General features: G+C 53.5%; 1 protein-coding gene across 2 annotated transcripts; it reads right to left on the bottom strand.

Moving 5' to 3' along the window:
- Positions 1 to 2,467: 2,467 nt before the first annotated feature.
- Positions 2,468 to 14,740, bottom strand: LOC101935605 (zona pellucida sperm-binding protein 1-like). Of its 2 annotated transcripts, none has more exons than XM_008174565.4 (12): positions 14,475 to 14,740; positions 11,281 to 11,402; positions 10,187 to 10,991; positions 7,275 to 7,418; positions 6,427 to 6,611; positions 6,242 to 6,339; positions 5,177 to 5,304; positions 4,895 to 5,084; positions 4,657 to 4,807; positions 3,793 to 3,877; positions 3,146 to 3,267; positions 2,468 to 2,645 (listed from the first exon to the last, which is right to left on the bottom strand). In XM_008174565.4, exons 1-11 carry the CDS (start codon positions 14,665 to 14,667, stop codon positions 3,155 to 3,157), a joined length of 2,214 nt encoding a protein of 737 aa, XP_008172787.3. In that variant the 5' UTR covers positions 14,668 to 14,740; the 3' UTR covers positions 2,468 to 2,645; positions 3,146 to 3,154. The 2 variants fall into 2 exon arrangements, with proteins under 2 accessions (XP_008172787.3, XP_042713098.2); XM_042857164.2 differs by having other exon boundaries at positions 2,468 to 2,632.
- Between the last annotated feature and the right edge of the window lie 4,347 nt (positions 14,741 to 19,087).

Genomic DNA, 19,087 nt, shown 5'->3' with positions numbered 1-19,087 from the left:
TATTTCCTCTCTACTGCCTGCAGAGGAAGGTTGGCCTGGGTTCTGCATCCAATTTCTGGCACTGCAACCAATTTCCAGTGTGATCTTGGATGAGTCATTTAGTCTGATGATGGTGAAATCACAGGTCAGAGACCATGGACATCCTTGACAGCCTCTGATAGGCATGGGACCACTTCAGTACCTCAGCTGATGATTAAGGTCTTTATGTAAATACAGAGCTGGCTTCCCACATTACATGCAGCCCTCAAGTTCCCCCATTCTATCCTCCTCTCTTTGCAGTAGATAGAGCTCATTTTCTTAGGGGAAGGGGGATTGAGCACCCCACAGCTATGGGCCCCTCTCCCCTGGCAGGTTGGGGCTGGGGAAGGGCCCCCCAAGCAGGTCCCATCTGGACTGGTTCCCTGAGTGCTTGCCTGACAGTAAATAGGCTGCTGCACAGCTTACAGGGAACTTAGGTCAGGACCCCCAATTTGAGAAATGTTGTTCTTCCCCATGAAATTGTATAGTATAATGTAAAAACAAAAGACCAGATTTCATGGTCCAGGATGCATTTTTCATGGCTGTGAAGTTGGTAGGACTTTAGTAATAAGGCCACTTCCCTGTGCCCTGGAGAGTACACCAACCTTTTGGTAGGAGGATTGCACAGCAGAATTGGCTGTGCCTGCCAATAGGTTAGTTGTTCAGTGGTCTGAACTTGCTTCAGTTGGTCCAGTCATTTTACCCAGGGAATCTCTCAACCCAAAGCTTGGGGTAATTGTACTCTTTGAAAGGAAGAAGTCAAAGGGGGAACATAATATCTGTCAGATTAAAGATTGGCACAAACCCAAATTGCTTTAATAAAAAACAGAACTTTGAGGTCAAGGACTTACAGATATGCTAAAGGGTTAGAGCACCCCAAACAAGAGTTACCCATGGTCTGGAGGGAGGCCCTCAAGTGGCCAGCTATCCACCCATCACTAGGGATTCCAAGAGATGTCCAGAAGGTTAAATCCAAAATTCCTCAGACCTTTCTAGCACCTTTATATTAGTAACTACTGCAATTACATCAACACATTAATGTAAGCATTTTTAATCTGTTACAGCTGCAGGACTATTCCTGCACCACAGTCTAAAGATTAGTTTGACTTCCTGTTTAAAAAAAAAGAAAAATAAAAAATAAAAAAAAAACCACCCACAAACAACCAGAGGCAGACTTAAGCTGTTTTGAAATTGCTGACCAAGGAAGGCAGCAGGGTCATGCTCACATCTCATGGTCAACCCCTTCCTGACTAGTTATGCTAAGGCTGCTACAAAGGCCATCAGCTGCTTTTGTCAATAAACATAATACATTCCAATACTAGCAGTAGCCTAGGCATTTTGCTGGGCTGTCAAAATCTCCCCTTATAGTGGCACTTAACCACTGGAGATACATTGGTGGTGTAGGCACTGGTATAGCATATTGTTGCTACAGGCTCTCCCAATCCAGCAGTGTATGTGAAACACCCGGGCTCTCAGTTCTAGACAAGACTTTAGAGTGTCAGCTCTAGGCTGTTGCACACCTAGAATCTATTGCCCTGCATTTTTGACCTCTGCTTTGGAGGATCTGAATGCTTGTGCCATCTGGATACATAAACTACCTTCACCCTCCACTCTCAGAGGACAAGTCTTGTGGGTAGATCTAGTACATGGTGCCAGGGCCGGCTCCAGGCACCAGCCCACCAAGCATATGCTTGGGGCGGCGCCTGGAGGGGTGCGGTGCGGCACCACCCTCCCCCTGGCGCTCCGGCCGGTCGGGGAGAGCAGAGAGCCGCGACGGGCTCTCCGCCCTGCTCCCGGCGCTCTGGCCGCTGGGGAGAGCGGAGAGCCCCGGCTGGGCTCTCCGCCCTCCTCCCGGCGCTCGGGGGGGGGGGGGGGAAGGGGGCAGCAGGTGGCTTTTCTGCCTAGGGTGGCAAAAAAGCCAGAGCCGGCCCTGCATGGTGCCCCACTCTTGGAATATTATGTAGAGGTCCTGTGTGGGGGGGGGGGGGAGAAGAGGGGAGGAGGAGAGGAGTAGTAATGGAATTCTCCTAGAGAACTCCTCTACTTTGGCCCTTAGGTGGTGTAGAGGGGAGTACCTCTTCTCATGGATGCTTGAAGGAGACACTTGCAACAGGGTGTTGAGATGCAGGAAAAACCTGTGCTGAACTCTGTGCTGAGCATACACTTACCATAGTTGCAGATATGTAAGGCTTGCTTCTTGCTCTCCTTAGCAAATTGAGCTATGGAAACTTGTGCTGGTTGAGGCAGCCTTGATTCAGTTAATATTTGCTTGGAGGGACTGGTGCATTCATGAAGTTTATGAGAACTTGTGGGGCCCTAGTACCTTAGAAGGCTAAACCTGGGGCAGTGGGGGAAGGATACCACCTTTGGTTTACAGAAAGTAATACAATTTAACTGCTGTTTGAATACTGCATGTCCTGGCCCACCCCAAGAGAATAGGGGTCACCAGTAGAATACAACCAGTTTTATTGTTTTTTGTTACAATGTTCCTTCATGAGGGTTTTGGAACCTGGTCATCCAGCCTTTTCTCTTCCAAAGCATGATCACAGCAATGAGGATGGAGCCCACAACCACCAGCAAGAGCCCAGCCAGGAGCACAGGGGACAAGTCCAGTCTAGAGACAGGGTCTGTGGGAAAAGGAGATTATGGCTTAGATAGGTGGCCAGAGGAGATGAAGGATACCTAGGTTCATCTACCCCACCAGGGATGGGATAAGACTGACTCCATCCCTACTCACTAATTCTAAACTGGAAGCAGGCAGCTGGTTCTTTGCATTACTCCCTGCCCCTTAGGGGATACTGCTATCCAGCAACTTAAATCCCAGCTATGTGCTTTTGAATAGGACATCCTCACTTACTTTTGTCTCAGTCCTGTGTTCCCCACTCCCCAAACAGAGGCATGAGTAAGAGCCAGGCCAGATGGGAGTCCATGCATCCTCTGCTACTAGCAAGCTTCTGTTACCAGCTCCCTCCTACAAGGCAGGTCATTGATTCAGTCCCTACCTCACCTCTTTACACATTGGCAGGAGACAGTGCCTCCTAATGAGACAGGACTGAAGTTGCCATGTGCCTGGCTGTGGTGTCTGACACCACTGAGTGGGGTGTGTGAGATCTGAGAGGATAGTTACCTTCATTCCCTAGACTGGCTCTTTGAATGCCTCTGGGCTGTTCTGGAAAGTCACAGACCCACGAGAGCTCACCACATTGACAGGCTCTGTCTCATTTTGGATAGTCAGGAACCGACGGCCTCCTGGGGGGCGGGGGAGAAGAGAGAGAGAGGGAGAATTAGAGAATCTGGAGGCTCTTCGGGGCTGCCAGTAGGATGCAGTCAACAAGCTGAAGCAGAGTTCACTCAGAACCAGCTGCTGGCCTGACAAGGGGGTGATCTCTGCTCACACCTCCAGAATCAGGACTGTCCTGGAGGACAAGGAGTGTTTATTGGTTCCTACACAGCTACAGGAGACAGTCAAGCCATTGTTACATCATGGCTGCCACAAGGATGGGCAGGGGATCTGACCTAGTGGTCTGCGTCAGATGCATTGGCATGAAGTAACTCAGTACAGCTACGTGATGCTTTTAGATGTTGAGGAGTACCTTACTCATGCAGTTGATCCACTGATCTGAGTGGGAGTTCACACTCCTTACCAACTGTTTCTATGCTGCAGAACATAGCTAATTGGACAGTTGAGAGTTCTGGCTGGACTGCAGCCAGTGTGGGTCTGGAACCAGCAGCAGCATGCCACACCCATGCCTAGAACAGAGAGGCCAGACTTACTTGCAGTTACCCCTGATGGGCATATGGTCTTGCAGGACTCCAGCTGGGATGGTGAACAGGCAGCAGCACTACAGAAGATGTACACCTAAACCAGACATGGCAGGAACCCAAGTTACATAATGCACTGGCCAGTCATGCAACTCAGCAAGTGCACAGCCTCAAACATGCTTCTCCAAAAAGGACTGGCCCTTTTAACCTTTGAGGTCAGATTAGTTACTGTAATACTAGGCTTGCATCTTCATTGGGGAAGTTTAGTTATGGTGTTCAGCAGAGGGCAATACACCCTGGTACATCACCAGCCAAGGAGGTGCCAGTGTGTACAAGTCACTGGAGGATTTCCTCAGCTAATTTCTTGAGCAGGCAAAACCTATGAGTTTGCTATTCTTGGATTGAGAACTGGGGTGGGATTTGTCCACCCCAAGGAGGCCCTACTCCAGCAGCCAAAGCTTCATGCTATTTTCTAATTGGTGGAAGGCAAAGATGCAGGTTATATGCTAGAGCTGCTTCCACCCAAGGTCAGGCTTGTACCCAGGTCAGTAGTGACCAGAACCATGCAGTTCAGTGGTCATAGGGCACAAGACCAGGTTCTTATGATAGAGGAGCACTGCTCCTGAAGAGAAGTGGGGCTGCAGAACATTGAGCCAACTGGACCCACTCACCTACCACAATGTGACCAAGCTACCAGGATTCAGAATAACTCCTCACAGGGACTGCAGCTTGCAACACCCTCCAAAATGGAGCTTTTCCAGTTGGATGGGCAAAGTTCCTCTTTAAGAGGAAGAGGCTGCTCAGGGGTCACTCCCTGGCTGTAGTAGGAATGGCTACCAAGGATAGGCATTCAGCCCCCTCCCCCCCAACCCTTACCAGTCCCTCGAGCACCATCTGGGAAGTAGAGTCCACAAAGGCAAAGGTGGAGAGGACAAAGCGCTGGTAATGGGTTGGGAAGGGCAGCTCAGATGAGGCAGGGCCCATGGGCACAAGCTGGGTTCTGTAGTTGTCTCCTAGGAATGGGCACCTAGGAACAAGGAGGGGTAGATTTAAGCAGGTTCCCAGGATTACCATTGCTTGAGACACAGTAATCCCTTTGCCCCCAGCCACTCACCCGTCCACCAGGATGGGCCACTGTGGCTGCTGCAGAGGGTTAGCACTTGGGGTGGCCCAGCACTGGTGCAGAACCAGAACCAGGGATGGGTCTGTTCTCTGCAGGATGCGAACCTCCACATAGACTGGGTCCCTGAGCACCTTCACCACAGGATAGTCTCTCTCCGTGAGATAGGATGTGTAGCTCAGGTCTGTGGGGGAGAGGGCAGGAGGAGAGCAGATCTGAGATGCCTGTGGTCCTTCAGGGAATGAGTTTGCCGCCCTGGACTGAGGCGTCACCTACCTGTGGCGATGCGCAGCTCAAACCGGAGGGGTCCTGCATGGGTGACTGGTGCAGGTATAGGGGGCAAGAAGACCTTGACCTGGACTGGCAGGAAGTCACTAGCATTGTAGATGCAACGAGCATGGAGGCTGCACAGGAGAGAGTAGAGGGTGGAGATTGGGCTGAGGTTTGTTAGCCAAGCTAAGGTGTTTTAGAGTCACATTTTGTGCATCTTCATGCTCCCCTGTGGCTATTTGTACCCATTAGTTTAAATGCCCACCACTGCTCAATGTGGCAAGATCCAAGTGCCACTTGCTGAGTGTATAAGATCCTACACAATTGCTCATTCCCAAGCTAATCTCAGGTTTTTGGCCTACTGCCTCAAGCTGTGATCTAGTCAGATTGAACCGTGTTGGCAGATTTAAGTCAGTACTTGAATGGAATAGATCCAAGGGAAGTCTCCAATGGACAGTTGACAATTCAGTCATTGACACTTGTTCTTTTGAGTCAGCACCAAGTTAGTGCCCTAGTATAGGGAGAGGTGGGCAGTCATTACTTAAGAGATTCAGAAAGAGGCTCTAGTAACTTGCCATTAATTGCATGGTGGTTTGCTACAGTAGAAGCCATCCCCCTAGCATCCCAGCCACATTTCAGTCTTGTTTTATTCTTCCTCGTCATTGGACTGGGACATGCATCAAAAGTGTCAGTTTTCCACAGGCTATTTTAGAAGATTTTAATCAAAGTTAATCTTTGATGACAAATTCCAACAGACTAGAATCCAAAATTTTGATTTCTGTTTTCCCCAGAAAGTCAGCTCTCCCTCCTACTGAAGTGTAGAGTTGTCAAGCTCTAGTATTTGTTAGCAGTCTTGAACTGCAAGGTAGTCTTGCTTGGTGGTACTGGAAAGTCAGCTATCTACCATAGAGAGGGCAGAATTAAGACTGACTCGTAGCATTTTGAGATTCTTCTGTCCTGAAAAAACTAGCAACTAAGGGAGTTGACAGGTTATCTGTTAGATTCCTCAGAGAGGATTGGTCTCACACTGAAAGACTCTTGTCTATGCAGAACAGAAGTTGACCAACTTACATGAAGGTGCTGTCCCGAGTGATGGAGCCCTGTGGCCCAGTCTGTATGTCAATGCCAGAGATCAGCTGATTCTCATAGATCAATTTGTCCCCAATCACCTGGAAGGGAATGGGAAACAGGAGGTGTTTAGTCCCTTCTTGAGAAGCAGAAGAGTCTGTGCTACATGTCAGGGGATGTATTGTCACCTGTACTGTGGTGCCACATTGTGTGACGGGGAAGCGGAAGAGCACAAAAGCCTCTGTCATCCTGATGGGATTGCACCCTGCCTGGGCATAGGCTAGCCGTACATTGTCCAGGATGATGGGGTGGTCAGACATGTCCCTGGAGACCACCAGAATAAAGTGACCATCCATGAGGCACTGAAGAGTGACTGCAACACAAAGGAGTAGGGTAAGCACGGCAATTGCAGCCTAATGATGCTGAACATGTGGGGGCAGGAACCCCAACCCTTTATTACAAGCCAGAGTTAGGTTTGGGCACAGACATGCTGAGGGAAGAGGCCAATATTCACTGTGTCTCAGAACACAGGCTAGTATGCCCCCGCCTATTTCTCCTTCAGAAAGAGAGAAGGCTATGGAAAGGAGGGCTTGGGCCATGGTATTCCCTCAATGAAACCCCCTGGCGATCAGATGGATTCTTTCCACTTACCTTGCACACTCTGCATAGGCCCTTCATAGACTGATTGAGGTTTCTCAGGTGTTGAGAGTTCAGGCTTGCATTCTTGAGCCATTTCCTCTCCACCTTTATGGTTGGGGCAATGGGAATCATTGTGGAGAGCTCCCATGCTTTAAGTGGGAAGGACCACAAACCTGGGTGTGAACATCTATGGATGTACTCAGTTTACATCAACTCTGGGCCCTGAATATGTGATCTGGGGACAGTTTCCATCCCCTGCTTCTTCTCCCTGCCCAGTGGAGATGGAACAAGACAGCAGCAGTTGCTGGCTCAGGGCTTGCTCCTCCTCCAACTGAGTGTTAACATGTGAACATGCCCTGAGCTCTATGGGACAGAACTCCTTCAGCTGGTCCTTTACCTGTGTTTCCATAGTAGCAAGGAGTAGTTGGGTCAGTCCCATCATAGCAGCAGCCAGCCTGGAAGCAGGCAGCTTGGTCAAGGGCATTTGCACAGGGGATCTTCCCAGCCACCACTTGGCACTGCTCTGGTGTCAGGCGGGCACCTGGAAGATTAGGTTACAGACCACTGAGCACAGAAGATGATTGGAGCACAGTACATGGCCACTTTGCTACTCCAATACACTTTTGGGTACCACTGATGGTGTGGAGAGGTCATCTGGATCCCTCTAGCCTGGTTAGGATATGCCTCAGGATTAGGGCAAAGAAAGTCCAGGGCCCCAGGAGACAGTGGGGTGGTAGCGATAATGGTGAAGCTTGCTCTAGTAGCCTTCATTTGTTCGGTCTTCCCCCACAACTACAGTCTTTAAGGACCCACAAGAAAACGATGGATAGACTAGCCCACCCCCTTATTATTAGGCCTCATTGGTAAACGAGTGTTCACTTGTTTCTGGTTCCACATCTGTTTTTACTGAGTACGGTTTCAACTTGGTCCTTGAGTTATATCAGTAGGCCTTTTCATTTAGACTAATTCAGTCTGTCTCCTTTATACCTCCCCTGCATCCCTGCCCACCATCACCACTTCGTGACATTTTTATGAACTTCCACATTTTACAGTGAATCTCACAATTAGAGTAAATGTGCAGACCCAATCACCACAACAGATCCCACCTACACAGGTGTTACACAATACCCATGGACCAGACACCACATGCTCAGATCCACACTCCCAAAGCACATTAGTACAAGAAAGGTCATAGTTCTGTTTTTATCATCAAGCCCCAGTTGCTGACACAAGCCATGATAGTTCTCGGTAGAGGCCTCAGAGTCAGGATGGGCTAAGTTCTGAATTTGAAGGTGTTCTGCAGTGTCCTGGGCAAGGGTGAAGAGTAGGGCTACCATACGTCCGGGCTTCCCCGGACATGTCCAGCTTTTCGCTCTTTAAATAGCCATCTGGGTGGGGGGGGAGGGGGGGATTTCTAAAAATGTCCAGGATTTCCCCCCAGTCGGCTATTTATTGACCGAAAAGTGGCTGACAGGGCGGCTGAGCGCCGCTCGCACTGGGGCCTCGGCAGCCAAAGCCCCTTCTCGGCTCCCCCCCATCCCCTGCAGCCTTAGCATGCCGCCCAGCAGCGCTGGGGGTGGGGCTGTGCACCTGTGAGGGAACGCGGCGGCCAGAGCCCCTCCCCTGCTTCCCCCCTCATCCACAGCCTCAGCACACCACTTGGGCAGGGTGCTCAGCCAGACTAGGGTTACCATATTTCAACAATCAAAAAAGAGGACAGGAGGAGCCCCGCCCTAGCCCCACCCAGTCCTGCCCTAGCCCTGCCCCTGCCCCTTCCACTCCCTCCCACTTCCCACCCCCTCAGAACCCCCAACCCTCCCCCCCACTCCTTGTCCCCTGACTGCCCCCTCCTGAGACCTTCCCCCCCCATCCTAACTGGCCCCCTAGGACCCTACCCCCTACCTGTCCCCTGACTGCCCCAACCCTTATCCACACCCCCATCCCCAGACAGACACCAGGGACTCCCACGCCCCATCCAACCACTCCCCACCCCCTGACAGCCCCCCCCAGAACTCCTGACCCATCTAAACCCCTCTGCTCCCTGTCCCCTGACTGCCCCCTCCTGGGACCCCTGCTCCTAACTGCCCTCCAGAACCCCACCCCCTACCTAAGCCTCCCTGTGCCTTGTCCCCTAACTGCCCCCTCCTGAGACCCCCCCCACCTGTACTCTGACTGCCCAAAACCTTACACCCCCAACCCCCAGACAGCCCCCCCCCGAACTTCTGACCCATCCAACCCTCCCCCCTGCTCCCTGTCTCTTTACTACCCCCCCGCCCAGAACCTCCCTGCCACTTCTCTGACCCCCTGGTCCCCTTACCGTGCCGCTCAGAACAGAGTGCTGCAGAGCAGCTGGCTGGGCAGCAGGGGAGGAGCTCCAGACTGCCGGAGGCCCGAGGCGAACGGCCGGCCGGCGATCTGCGAATGCAGGGAGAGGGAGGGAGGGAGAGAGAGGAGGGGAGTGATCTCAAGTTGCAGGGGAGAGGAGGGGGAAGGGGAGGAGGGGCACTGGCTGCAGGAGCCCCGTGCGAGTGGCACGATCCGACCGGATGCCCTGTCAGCCATGCGCGCTCTGCAGGGGGGGAAATCCGGACATTTACAAATTCCCCCCGATGCTATTTTTAACTCAAAAAAGCCGGACATGTCCGGCAGAATCTGGGCAAATGGTAACCCTAAGCCAGACACCAGCTCTAAGCCGAGCAGCACAGTAGGGGGCCAGGGAGTTGGAGAAGGGGGGCAGTCAGGGGACAAGGAGCAAGGGGGTTGGGAATTCAGGGGGGCTGTCAGGGGCAGGGCCGGCTCCAGGCACCAGCCCACCAAGCATGTGCTTGGGTGGCGCCTGGAGGCGGGCGGCGCTCCGGCCGGCCGGGGAGAGCCCCGGCCGGGCTCGCCACCCTCCCCCCGGTGCTCGGGCGGGGCGGGAGGAGGGGGCTTTTCTGCCTAGGGCAGCAAAAAAGCCAGAGCCAGCCCTGGTCAGGGGGCAGGGATGTGGAGAGGGGTTGGGACAGTCAGGGACAGGGAGCAGAGGGGGTTAGATGGGTCAGAGGTTCGGGCGGGGGGGCAGTCAGAGGACAGGCAGCAGTTGGATAGGTGTGGGAGTCCCGGGGATCTGGTGGGGTTGGATGGGTTGGGGGTTCTGTGGGGGGCAGTCAGGGTGTGGGAAGTGGGAAGGAGTGGCTAGGGGGAGGGGGTAGCACTCCCCCCCCCCCCCAATGGAATATCCTCTTTTTTGAAAGTTCAGACATGGTAACCCTAGTGAAGTGCAAAGACAGCTTCCCAGAATCCCAGCAGTGGAGACACAGGAGAACGTACCTATATTACTTAGTGGAGGATAGATGTACGGCACCAGGCCCGGCTGCGGCTGAGGCACCGGGCGCACCAGGCCCGGCTGCGGCTGAGGCACCGGGCGCACCAGGCCCGGCTGCGGCTGAGGCACCGGGCGCACCAGGCCCGGCTGCGGCTGAGGCACCGGGCGCACCAGGCCCGGCTGCGGCTGAGGCACCGGGCGCACCAGGCCCGGCTGCGGCTGAGGCACCGGGCGCACCAGGCCCGGCTGCGGCTGAGGCACCGGGCGCACCAGGCCCGGCTGCGGCTGAGGCACCGGGCGCACCAGGCCCGGCTGCGGCTGAGGCACCGGGCGCACCAGGCCCGGCTGCGGCTGAGGCACCGGGCGCACCAGGCCCGGCTGCGGCTGAGGCACCGGGCGCACCAGGCCCGGCTGCGGCTGAGGCACCGGGCGCACCAGGCCCGGTTGCGGCTGAGGCACCGGGCGCACCAGGCCCGGCTGCGGCTGAGGCACCGGGCGCACCAGGCCCGGCTGCGGCTGAGGCACCGGGCGCACCAGGCCCGGCTGCGGCTGAGGCACCGGGCGCACCAGGCCCGGCTGCGGCTGAGGCACCGGGCGCACCAGGCCCGGCTGCGGCTGAGGCACCGGGCGCACCAGGCCCGGCTGCGGCTGAGGCACCGGGCCCGGCTGCGGCACGTAGCGCATGGTCTCCTCTGGGGTTAAGTCATGTTCAGTGGGCTTGGGGCAGGTCATGTTCACATCACGGGTGGCAGCAACAGCCCTGGTGCTCAGCAGTTCTTCTACACGGACCCGCAGGTGATTACGGCCATCCTGTACAAAAAAGAAAGTGCAAGTATTAGGTGTGTCAATCAACCCTGAGGCATTAATAGAAATAGGTGCAGGGAAACTAGTAGGGAGCCAACAACTTTACCTCTCTGCTGGGGGTTATGGGAGAGGTCAATAAGGTTAGTTGGACAGCCCACAGTAAACTTCATTGTTGTGATGCTCAGTGACACTTTCTGCACCAGAGTCAAGGACTGTGCTTTGCTGGGATGCAGGCACAGGTCTTCGTAACAGGAGCACAGAGGATGCCATGGAGGTCAGAGGTGCAGAAACTCACCTTCTTCAGCACATGACAGCCATTGTAGCCTGCTGAGAAGATCACCGCCCCTTCCTGGGGAGATGTGACCCAGTGGAGGCAGATGGAGCAGTTAGTAACCTCGAAGGCTGTCCCAAACTCATCTGTGGAGATAGCATGGAGGTGGCAGGAGAAATTTGACATGAGAGTTCCTTCAGCACCCTCCCCCCACCCCAGTAGTGCAGAAGACCCATGTCTCTTAAGTACTCCTATTTGGAGCAGGGACAGATGTCCACTACATTGTGCAGTCTCAGTGCAGCTCAGATAGGCCTGATCCTAAAATAGGAAGATTCCCCATATATAAGGGATCAGCTGATTCTAAAGTGAGGTTTTGGGACATAGCCCTATTACAACACTGCAGTGACTCCAATGTAAAGTTATCCCATAAGACAAGCCTATGCCGCATAAGCAGCTGAGAACTCAAAGCCAATCCTTTGGGAGGTTACAAGAATTTTAACTTAATGGAGATATCCCATCTCCTAGAACTAGAAGGGACCTTGTAAGGTCATCAAGTCCAGCCCCCGCCTTCACTAGCAGGACCAACTACTGATTTTTTTTACCCCAAATCCCTAAGTGGCCCCCTCAAGGATTGAACTTACAACCCTGGGTTTAGCAGGCCAATGCTCAAACCACTGAGCTATCCCCACTCCCTTGCCACTGAGGTAAGAAGGCTCGTGTCCTCTGCCTTCTGTCCAGGACTTGCAACTGACAGGCTTATTTTGGAGCAGGAACATGTGCAATAACATAAGCTAGAAGGAAGAGAGTTAGGTCTGGCACCAGCCTGTTTAGGCCATCCAGATACATCCTAGGAGCCAGGGCTGGCTTTAAGCCGATTCAGCCGATTTGGCTGAATTGGGCCCCGCGCCTAAGAGGGCCCCGCAGCTGTCCACTCCGCCCCCAGCTCACTTCCCCCTCCTCCCCTCCCCTGAATGCTCCGCCCCCTGTTCCTCCCCCTCCCCTGCTTCCCGCAAATCAGATGTGCGCGGGAAGTCTGAACAGGAGCAGGCGGCGGCAGCAACAGGTAAGGGGGGGGGCGCGAGGAGGGCTCCTGGGAGGCGTGGCGTGGCCCAGTCCGGCCCTGGCGGCTCTGGCTCCAGCCCGGCACGGGCCCCGGGACAGCGGCCCCAGTTCCGGCCGAGCACCCCCAGCACGGCCCCACGGCTCCGGCCGAGCACCCCCAGCCCCAGCTCGGGCCCCGGGGTGCCGGCCCCGAACACCTCTGGCTCAGGCCCTGGCCCCAGCCGAGCGGTGCCCCCGGCCGAGCACCCCCGGCCCGGGCCCCGGGGCACTGGCCCCGGCCGAGCACCCCCGGCCCGGCTCGCTGGCCCCGGCCCCTCGGGCCCCGGCGCGCCAGCCCGGCCCCGGCGACTCCGGCCTGGCCCTGGCCCCAGCGACCCCGGCCCAAGCGGGGCCCGATTCCTGGGGGCGGGGCTTGCCGCCAGCAAGCCCCGCCCCCAGGAATTGAGCCCCGCTCTTGCTAAGGCCGGCCCTGCTAGGAGCAGTGACTCACAGGATGTGCTGTGAGGCATAAAGGATAGTGTCAGTTCAGAGTAACTGGACCTGTATTCCCTCCTTGTGGTCCCTTGAGGACATCTACTCTAGGCCCTCAGTTCCTTGGCCATCACCTCTCTTGGGCAGATGCCTGCCTGCACCTCTTTACCTCCTGACCACTGTGTTCCCTGCCTACACTGCAGTATCCCCAGCAAGCCGGACTGCCTAAATGGCCAGCACCTGCACTTTGCTTTCTCTCCAATAGGTAGGGCCCTACCAAATCCACAGCCATGAAAAGTGAGTCACCAACTATGAAATCTGGTCTTGTGTGCTTTTACCCTATACTATGTAGATTTCATGGGGGATACTAGCATGTCTCAAATTGGAGGTCCTGACCCAAAAGGAAGTTGCAGGGGGTCACAAGGTTATTTTAGAGGGAGTCATGGTATTGCCACCCTTAGTTCTGCACTGCCTTTAGAGCTGGGCAGCCAGAAAGCAACAGCTGTTATAATAGAATATCAGGGTTGGGAGGGCCCTCAAGCAGGACCAATCCCTAACTAAATCATCCCAGCCAGTGCTTTGTCAAGCCTGGCCTTAAAGGAAGGAGATTCCACCACCGCCCTAGGGAACCCATTCCAGTGCTTTACCACCCTCCTAGTGAAAGTTTTTCCTAATATCCAACGTAAACCTTCCCCACTGCAACTTGAGACCATTACTCCTTGTTCTGTCATCTGGTACCACTGAGAACAGTCTAGATCCATCCTCTTTGAGGTGCCCAGCACCCCACCAGCAGCACAGAAGTAAGAGTAGCAGTACTGCAATTCCCCCCTGCCTCGTTTTTGGGTCAGGACCCCTACAATTTCAGAGTTAAATAGCTGAAATCATGAAATTTACAGTTTAAATCCTGTGACTATGAATTTGGTAGGAACCTAGGTATGACCAGTGTATTGCCAGCTGCTGTAAGTTACCACTCAGCATCTTCTAAGCAAGCACATTTATTCTTAAAACAGAGGAGATGTTAAAAAAGAAGATTCTATATGCATGCTAAGAAGCTGACCAGAGGGCACCACAATGGCCAACTCAAGCTCTGGTAGGTGTTACTCCTTCCAACCTTTCCCCCAAGCATTGCCCCCCCAACCCTTGGTGAGACAGTTCTGTCCCTTTGCTGCATCAGTTTAAGCTCAGGCTCAGGCTCATTTTCCAGGAGTCCTTTCTTGGTCTGTTGGTTCTCAGAGAGCCCAGTTTGGACTAGTGTATGGGAGCCTCTCCAGGAGGTGGTACCTCTCCGGGAGTTAAGGCAAAACAGCCAGATTGCCTAATGGCCATTCACTGTTTTTAGTTCCTGGAGGAGCTGCAGTCACCACTCCCCCATAGAGGGGAGCACAAGTTAGCTCTAGACCAGTCATTAGGACAATGGATACTTATATTTAATTCAACAACAAGGGCTCCCAAGGACATGCAGGAAATTACCCCTTCAGTCAGACTAGCCCAGGAGTTCACGATCCAAAGGTTAACAGGCAGGCCAGCTGAGATCATGGCAAAAGGAAGGAGGTCACCTCACAACTGAAGGTTAAGAGATCACATCCCTTCTCCAGCCTGCCCAACAGAAGTAATTAAGTCAGAAGTTCCCAGTTAACACTATTAGCAGATGGAAAGGCATAGGACCCCAACAGGCAGCCACTTACCCACAACTTTGAAGCGGACAGTGCGGCCTGGGCTGGGAAAGACCAACAGCTGCATCCCATAGTCTCCACAGTCATACTCATACCCACGCTGCAAGACAGAGAAACTGATCCCAAGGAAGTCCCCCTGCCCAAGGGCTGTCCCCAGGGACCAGAGCAGCACTAAGCTCACAAAATACCTACAGCCCAGCCCCATGGTTTCAGGAGCTGCTAGCAAAACCCTGCCCAGCAGCCACTTCTCATACAAGAAAGAGGAAGCTATGGGACTGGGGCTTTATAGGATCAGTGTGGGAAGGGGCAGGGTGTGAACCATGAGAGCAGAGAGGCTGCATCTGGGGAGCTCCCTGCTGCTGCTGAGGGCCGGGTCACAAGTGCAAAGCTCAGGGTGAAAGGGAAATGTCAGCAAAGCTCCTACCCCCATCTTCAAATGCAACCCCAGCTTCCTGCCCTCCTCCCAGTTCTTGTTTTGATATTGTGATGGCAATTGAAGCTTCCCTCTCCACATAATCTTCTTTTCCCCTCTATTTCTCTGTGTTCCTCTTTCATGTAGTGGTGCAGATCTCTGCCTGCCATGCAAGAAACTGGGGGTTGATCGCCTGGTGAGGAGGCAGCATGTTTGATGGGGTTGCCTGCGATAGCAAGGGGCTGCACTTGATGTCCCACAGTTTCCTTTCCAGTCATGTATTTCCCTCCCTTGTCTACATTTATTCTCTTTCCCTCCTCCACATCCTCATCCCTCCAAGCTGCTCAGAGTTCTTGGTACACATTCATTGAGCTTTACTACATCTCTGGTGAGAGAAATAAGTATCATTATCCCCATTATACAGATGGGAAAACTGAGGCACAGGGCAGCACAGCGACATGCCCAAGGTCACAGCAGGGGATTAGTGTCAGGCTTTAGATTAGAACTCAGGGGTCCTGATTGCATATGCTGTGCACAGACCAGGAGTTCATGCTGCCCCTCTTTCAACATAAAAGTCTGAAAACCTCCTCTGAGGGGAGCATGACCAGAATTGAAAACAAAAAGGTGAACAGAAGACACAGGAGAAAAGAAACTCAGCTGGTTTGCTAATATTCTTCTTAGTTTATTTCCATTTTCCACCCAAGGATTGTATTTTGAAAAAAACATTGAGACACAGTCTTTTAAATGACACTTTTCAAACCTACGTAGTATGAAAAGCTGGACACAGCAACCAGTGCCTAGATGTGATGTTGATTGGTGCCCTAGAAGTGCCTGGGAAAAATACACGCAATTTCTTTCAAATGCAAACAATCTTCTGCTCTAATGATAAGGGACCTCTCCCCATCCTTTTCCTGCTTCCTTCTCCTCCCGCACATCTGAACAACATGACCAGGTTGGCCTGGTTCTTCACTTCCTGCTGCTCCATTTTGTCTAGGCCCTTCAGTTCCCAGCCTTCATACAGCAGAGCAATGGACCCCAAGTCACCAAACTTCGTCTTCTGCATGATCTGCTTCTTAAGCTGATTAACTGTGTCACAGAGATCAGCTTCCAGGCACAGTGTTCTCTGGTCTATGAAGACGATGTTCATCGAGGGTTGCTCAGGTGTTGGTTGATGGTTCTGGGCTGATGGTGAAGGATTGTGGGTGGGCGGCCTTTTCCAAGGGAGCCTTGCAAACACAGGTGGGACAGTCCTGCAGCACTGCTGAGCCGCCATCCTTCTGATTAACCTAACATGACAGGTGAGGAACAGAAGAATTGGAAAAAGAACAGGAGTACTTGTGGCACCTTAGAGACTAACAAATTTATTAGAGCATAAGCTTTCGTGGGCTACAGCCAACTTCTTCGGATGCATAGAATGGAACATATATTGAGGAGATATATATACACACATACAGAGAGCATGAACAGGTGGGAGTTGTCTTACCGACTCTGAGAGGCCAATTAAGTAAGTGAAAAAAAACTTTTGAAGTGATAATCAAGCTAGCCCAGTACAAACAGTTTGATAAGAAGTGTGAGAATACTTACAAGGGGAGATAGATTCAATGTTTGTAATGGCTCAGCCATTCCCAGTCCTTATTCAATCCTAAATTGATTGTACCTAGTTTGCATATCAATTCCAGCTCAGCAGTCTCTCGTTGGAGTCTGTTTTTGAAGTTTTTCTTTTGTAAGATAGCCACCCGCAGGTCTATTATCACCAGAAAATGCCTATTAGGGTGTTGTGCCCAACTACTGCACCCATCATGCTCACCTGCTACCCCCACACATTCCATCTACTGGACCCATTGTGTGTCCCTAACCCAGCCATTATCATTACTTATTATTTTGTAGCGCCCAAAAGTGTGTTTTGCACTTCCCTGAAACAAGTACAGACACAGACCTTGCCCCAAGCAGCTACTGATCCTAGCCCTTGTCTACACTAGGGATTTCTCTTGGTTCCAACCATTTGTGTCTTTCACTACCATGTTTTCCTTTTGACAGACTTGAAGCATTTCTCAGCATGGATCCGTGTAGGGTATGTCTCCACTGCACACTAAGCCTGGGTCTGTGGGATCCAGTGTTTCCAAACCTGCACTTGAGCATCCATACTGCACTGTAAACCTGGGTTTATAATTGCTGGACCCGGGTTTCTCAGCCACGCTAACACATCCATACCACACTACACAGACCTTTTTACTTGGGCCTGCGGCTTGAGCTGTGTCTACACTGCAAAATGACAGGACTTGGACCTGAGTTGCAGTAGGACTTGGGCTCTGACCCACCTCCCTAGCAGGCAGTACCGGATTTACCATGGCGCTGGGCCCATGGTCCAAAGGGGCCCCAGCCCAGCCCGCTCTTCTCTGCCCTACCCCAGTGGGGGCAGAAGCTTAGTGCTGCCGACTCCTGCTGTAGCAGGGCAGGCTCTGCCAGCAGCCAAGCTCCTCCCCCGCCTCTTTCCCCAGGGTGCTAGGTTCCCTGCTGCTGATCAGCTGCTTGCCGGCAGGAGGGAGGAGGAGGAGCGGAGCCTCAGCACTCTCGCTGCTCCGGGAAGGAGGCGGAGAAGAGGCGGGGGTGGGGCTTTGGGGAAGGGGCTGGAATCAGGGCATACCCCCTCCAGCCCCCTGCTGTGAGCACCCCCATGACCCCAGCCCACACCCACAGCCCTCTGCCCACCCTGACCCCTGCACTCCCCTCACACACCCCCAATCCCCTGCTCTGACCCCTGCACCCCCTCACACACACCCAGCCCCCTGTCCTGACCCCTGCACTCCCCTCACACGTCCCCAGCCCCCTGCCCTGACTCCTGCACCCCTCACACATCCCCAACCCCCCACATCCCATGCCCTGACTCCTGAACCCCCCCACATCCCCACCCCCATCCTGAGCGTCAAACGTGAGCTCCTGCACCCCCCCTGCATTCCCACCTGCACCCCTCGGACCAAACAGGAGCTGCCCCAGGTAAGCGTGCCACACCCCAACCTCCTGCCCCAACCCTGAGCCCCCTCCCTCACCCTAGCTCCTGGCCAGACCTCACACTCCAATGTTTTTTTACAATATTTGGAAAGATCATTAAGTGGTCCATTGAGACCCTCTGCAATTTTCAAGGGGTCTGTGGAAAAATAAGTTAGGCTACAAGAACAATCAAGGTACCTCACTTTATTTTCATTTACTTGCTATTACTTATAGGAGGAGGATGAAGAAAAAAAGAATGAAAAAACGGGGGCAGGGGGAGATAAGAGAGAATGTTCTTTTTCTTGGCTGGGTCCCAAGGAGGGGTCCCAAAAATGAAGCTGAGCACAGGGCCGGGGGGCCCCACTAACTCTAAATCCACCACTGGCTGTCACGTCACCTGGGCTGGGGATACTGTATCAGCTGATCCCCACAGTCTCCAACCTACCTGGTCAGTAAAGCAGACATGGCCCTGCCCACTAGCTCCTCTCCACTACCTAGCCCACCCATCCCTTGCTTCCCACTGCTTAAGGCTTAGCCCTTTCACTTTTAAAAATGATTGCTTGCCCCTTTCCCCCCCTCCACTCCCCCAGGCTTTTCTGGCACCCCTGTTGCCAGGTATCCAGTTTTAGACTGGAAACTCCAGTAGAAAATGGGACCTGGGTGTCCGGTTAGCAGTGCTGACTGGAAACTAAAAGTCCGGTTATAGAAGTAACCACATTACCCTCCACTCCTCCCACTCCCAACACCCACCCCAGAGGGCTGGAAGAGAACCTGTGCAGCTGCTGCTGGATGTCACGGACTGTGGGGGAGTCAGGGTCCTGCACCCCCCACTTCCTGTGATTCACTGTGACTCTCAGCCAGCCAGTAAAACAGAAGGTTTATTAGACGACAGGAACATAGTCAAAGCAGAGCTTGTAGGTATGGAAAACAGGACCCCACAGTCAGATCCGTCTTGTGGGGTAGGGAGCTCAGACACCAGTGCTGGGCCTCCCTCCATTTCCCCAGCCAGCTCCAAACTGCAACCCCCTCCAGCCCCTCCTCTGTCCTTTGTCTCTTTCCCCGGGCCAGGAGGCCACCTGATCTCTTTGTTCTCCAACACCTTCAGTTGGCAACTTGCAGGGGAGGGGCCCAGGCCATCAGTTGCCACGAGACAGTGTGTCAGCCGTTCTCTGTGCAGACAGCATCACACCTGCCCTCTAGGGCTCTGCAACAATCACACAGCCTT

The sequence above is a fragment of the Chrysemys picta genome, chromosome 4, assembly GCF_011386835.1.
Source record: "Chrysemys picta bellii isolate R12L10 chromosome 4, ASM1138683v2, whole genome shotgun sequence".
NCBI classification, from domain to species: Eukaryota; Metazoa; Chordata; order Testudines; family Emydidae; genus Chrysemys; species Chrysemys picta.
This window is presented reverse-complemented; position numbering and strand designations above follow the sequence as displayed.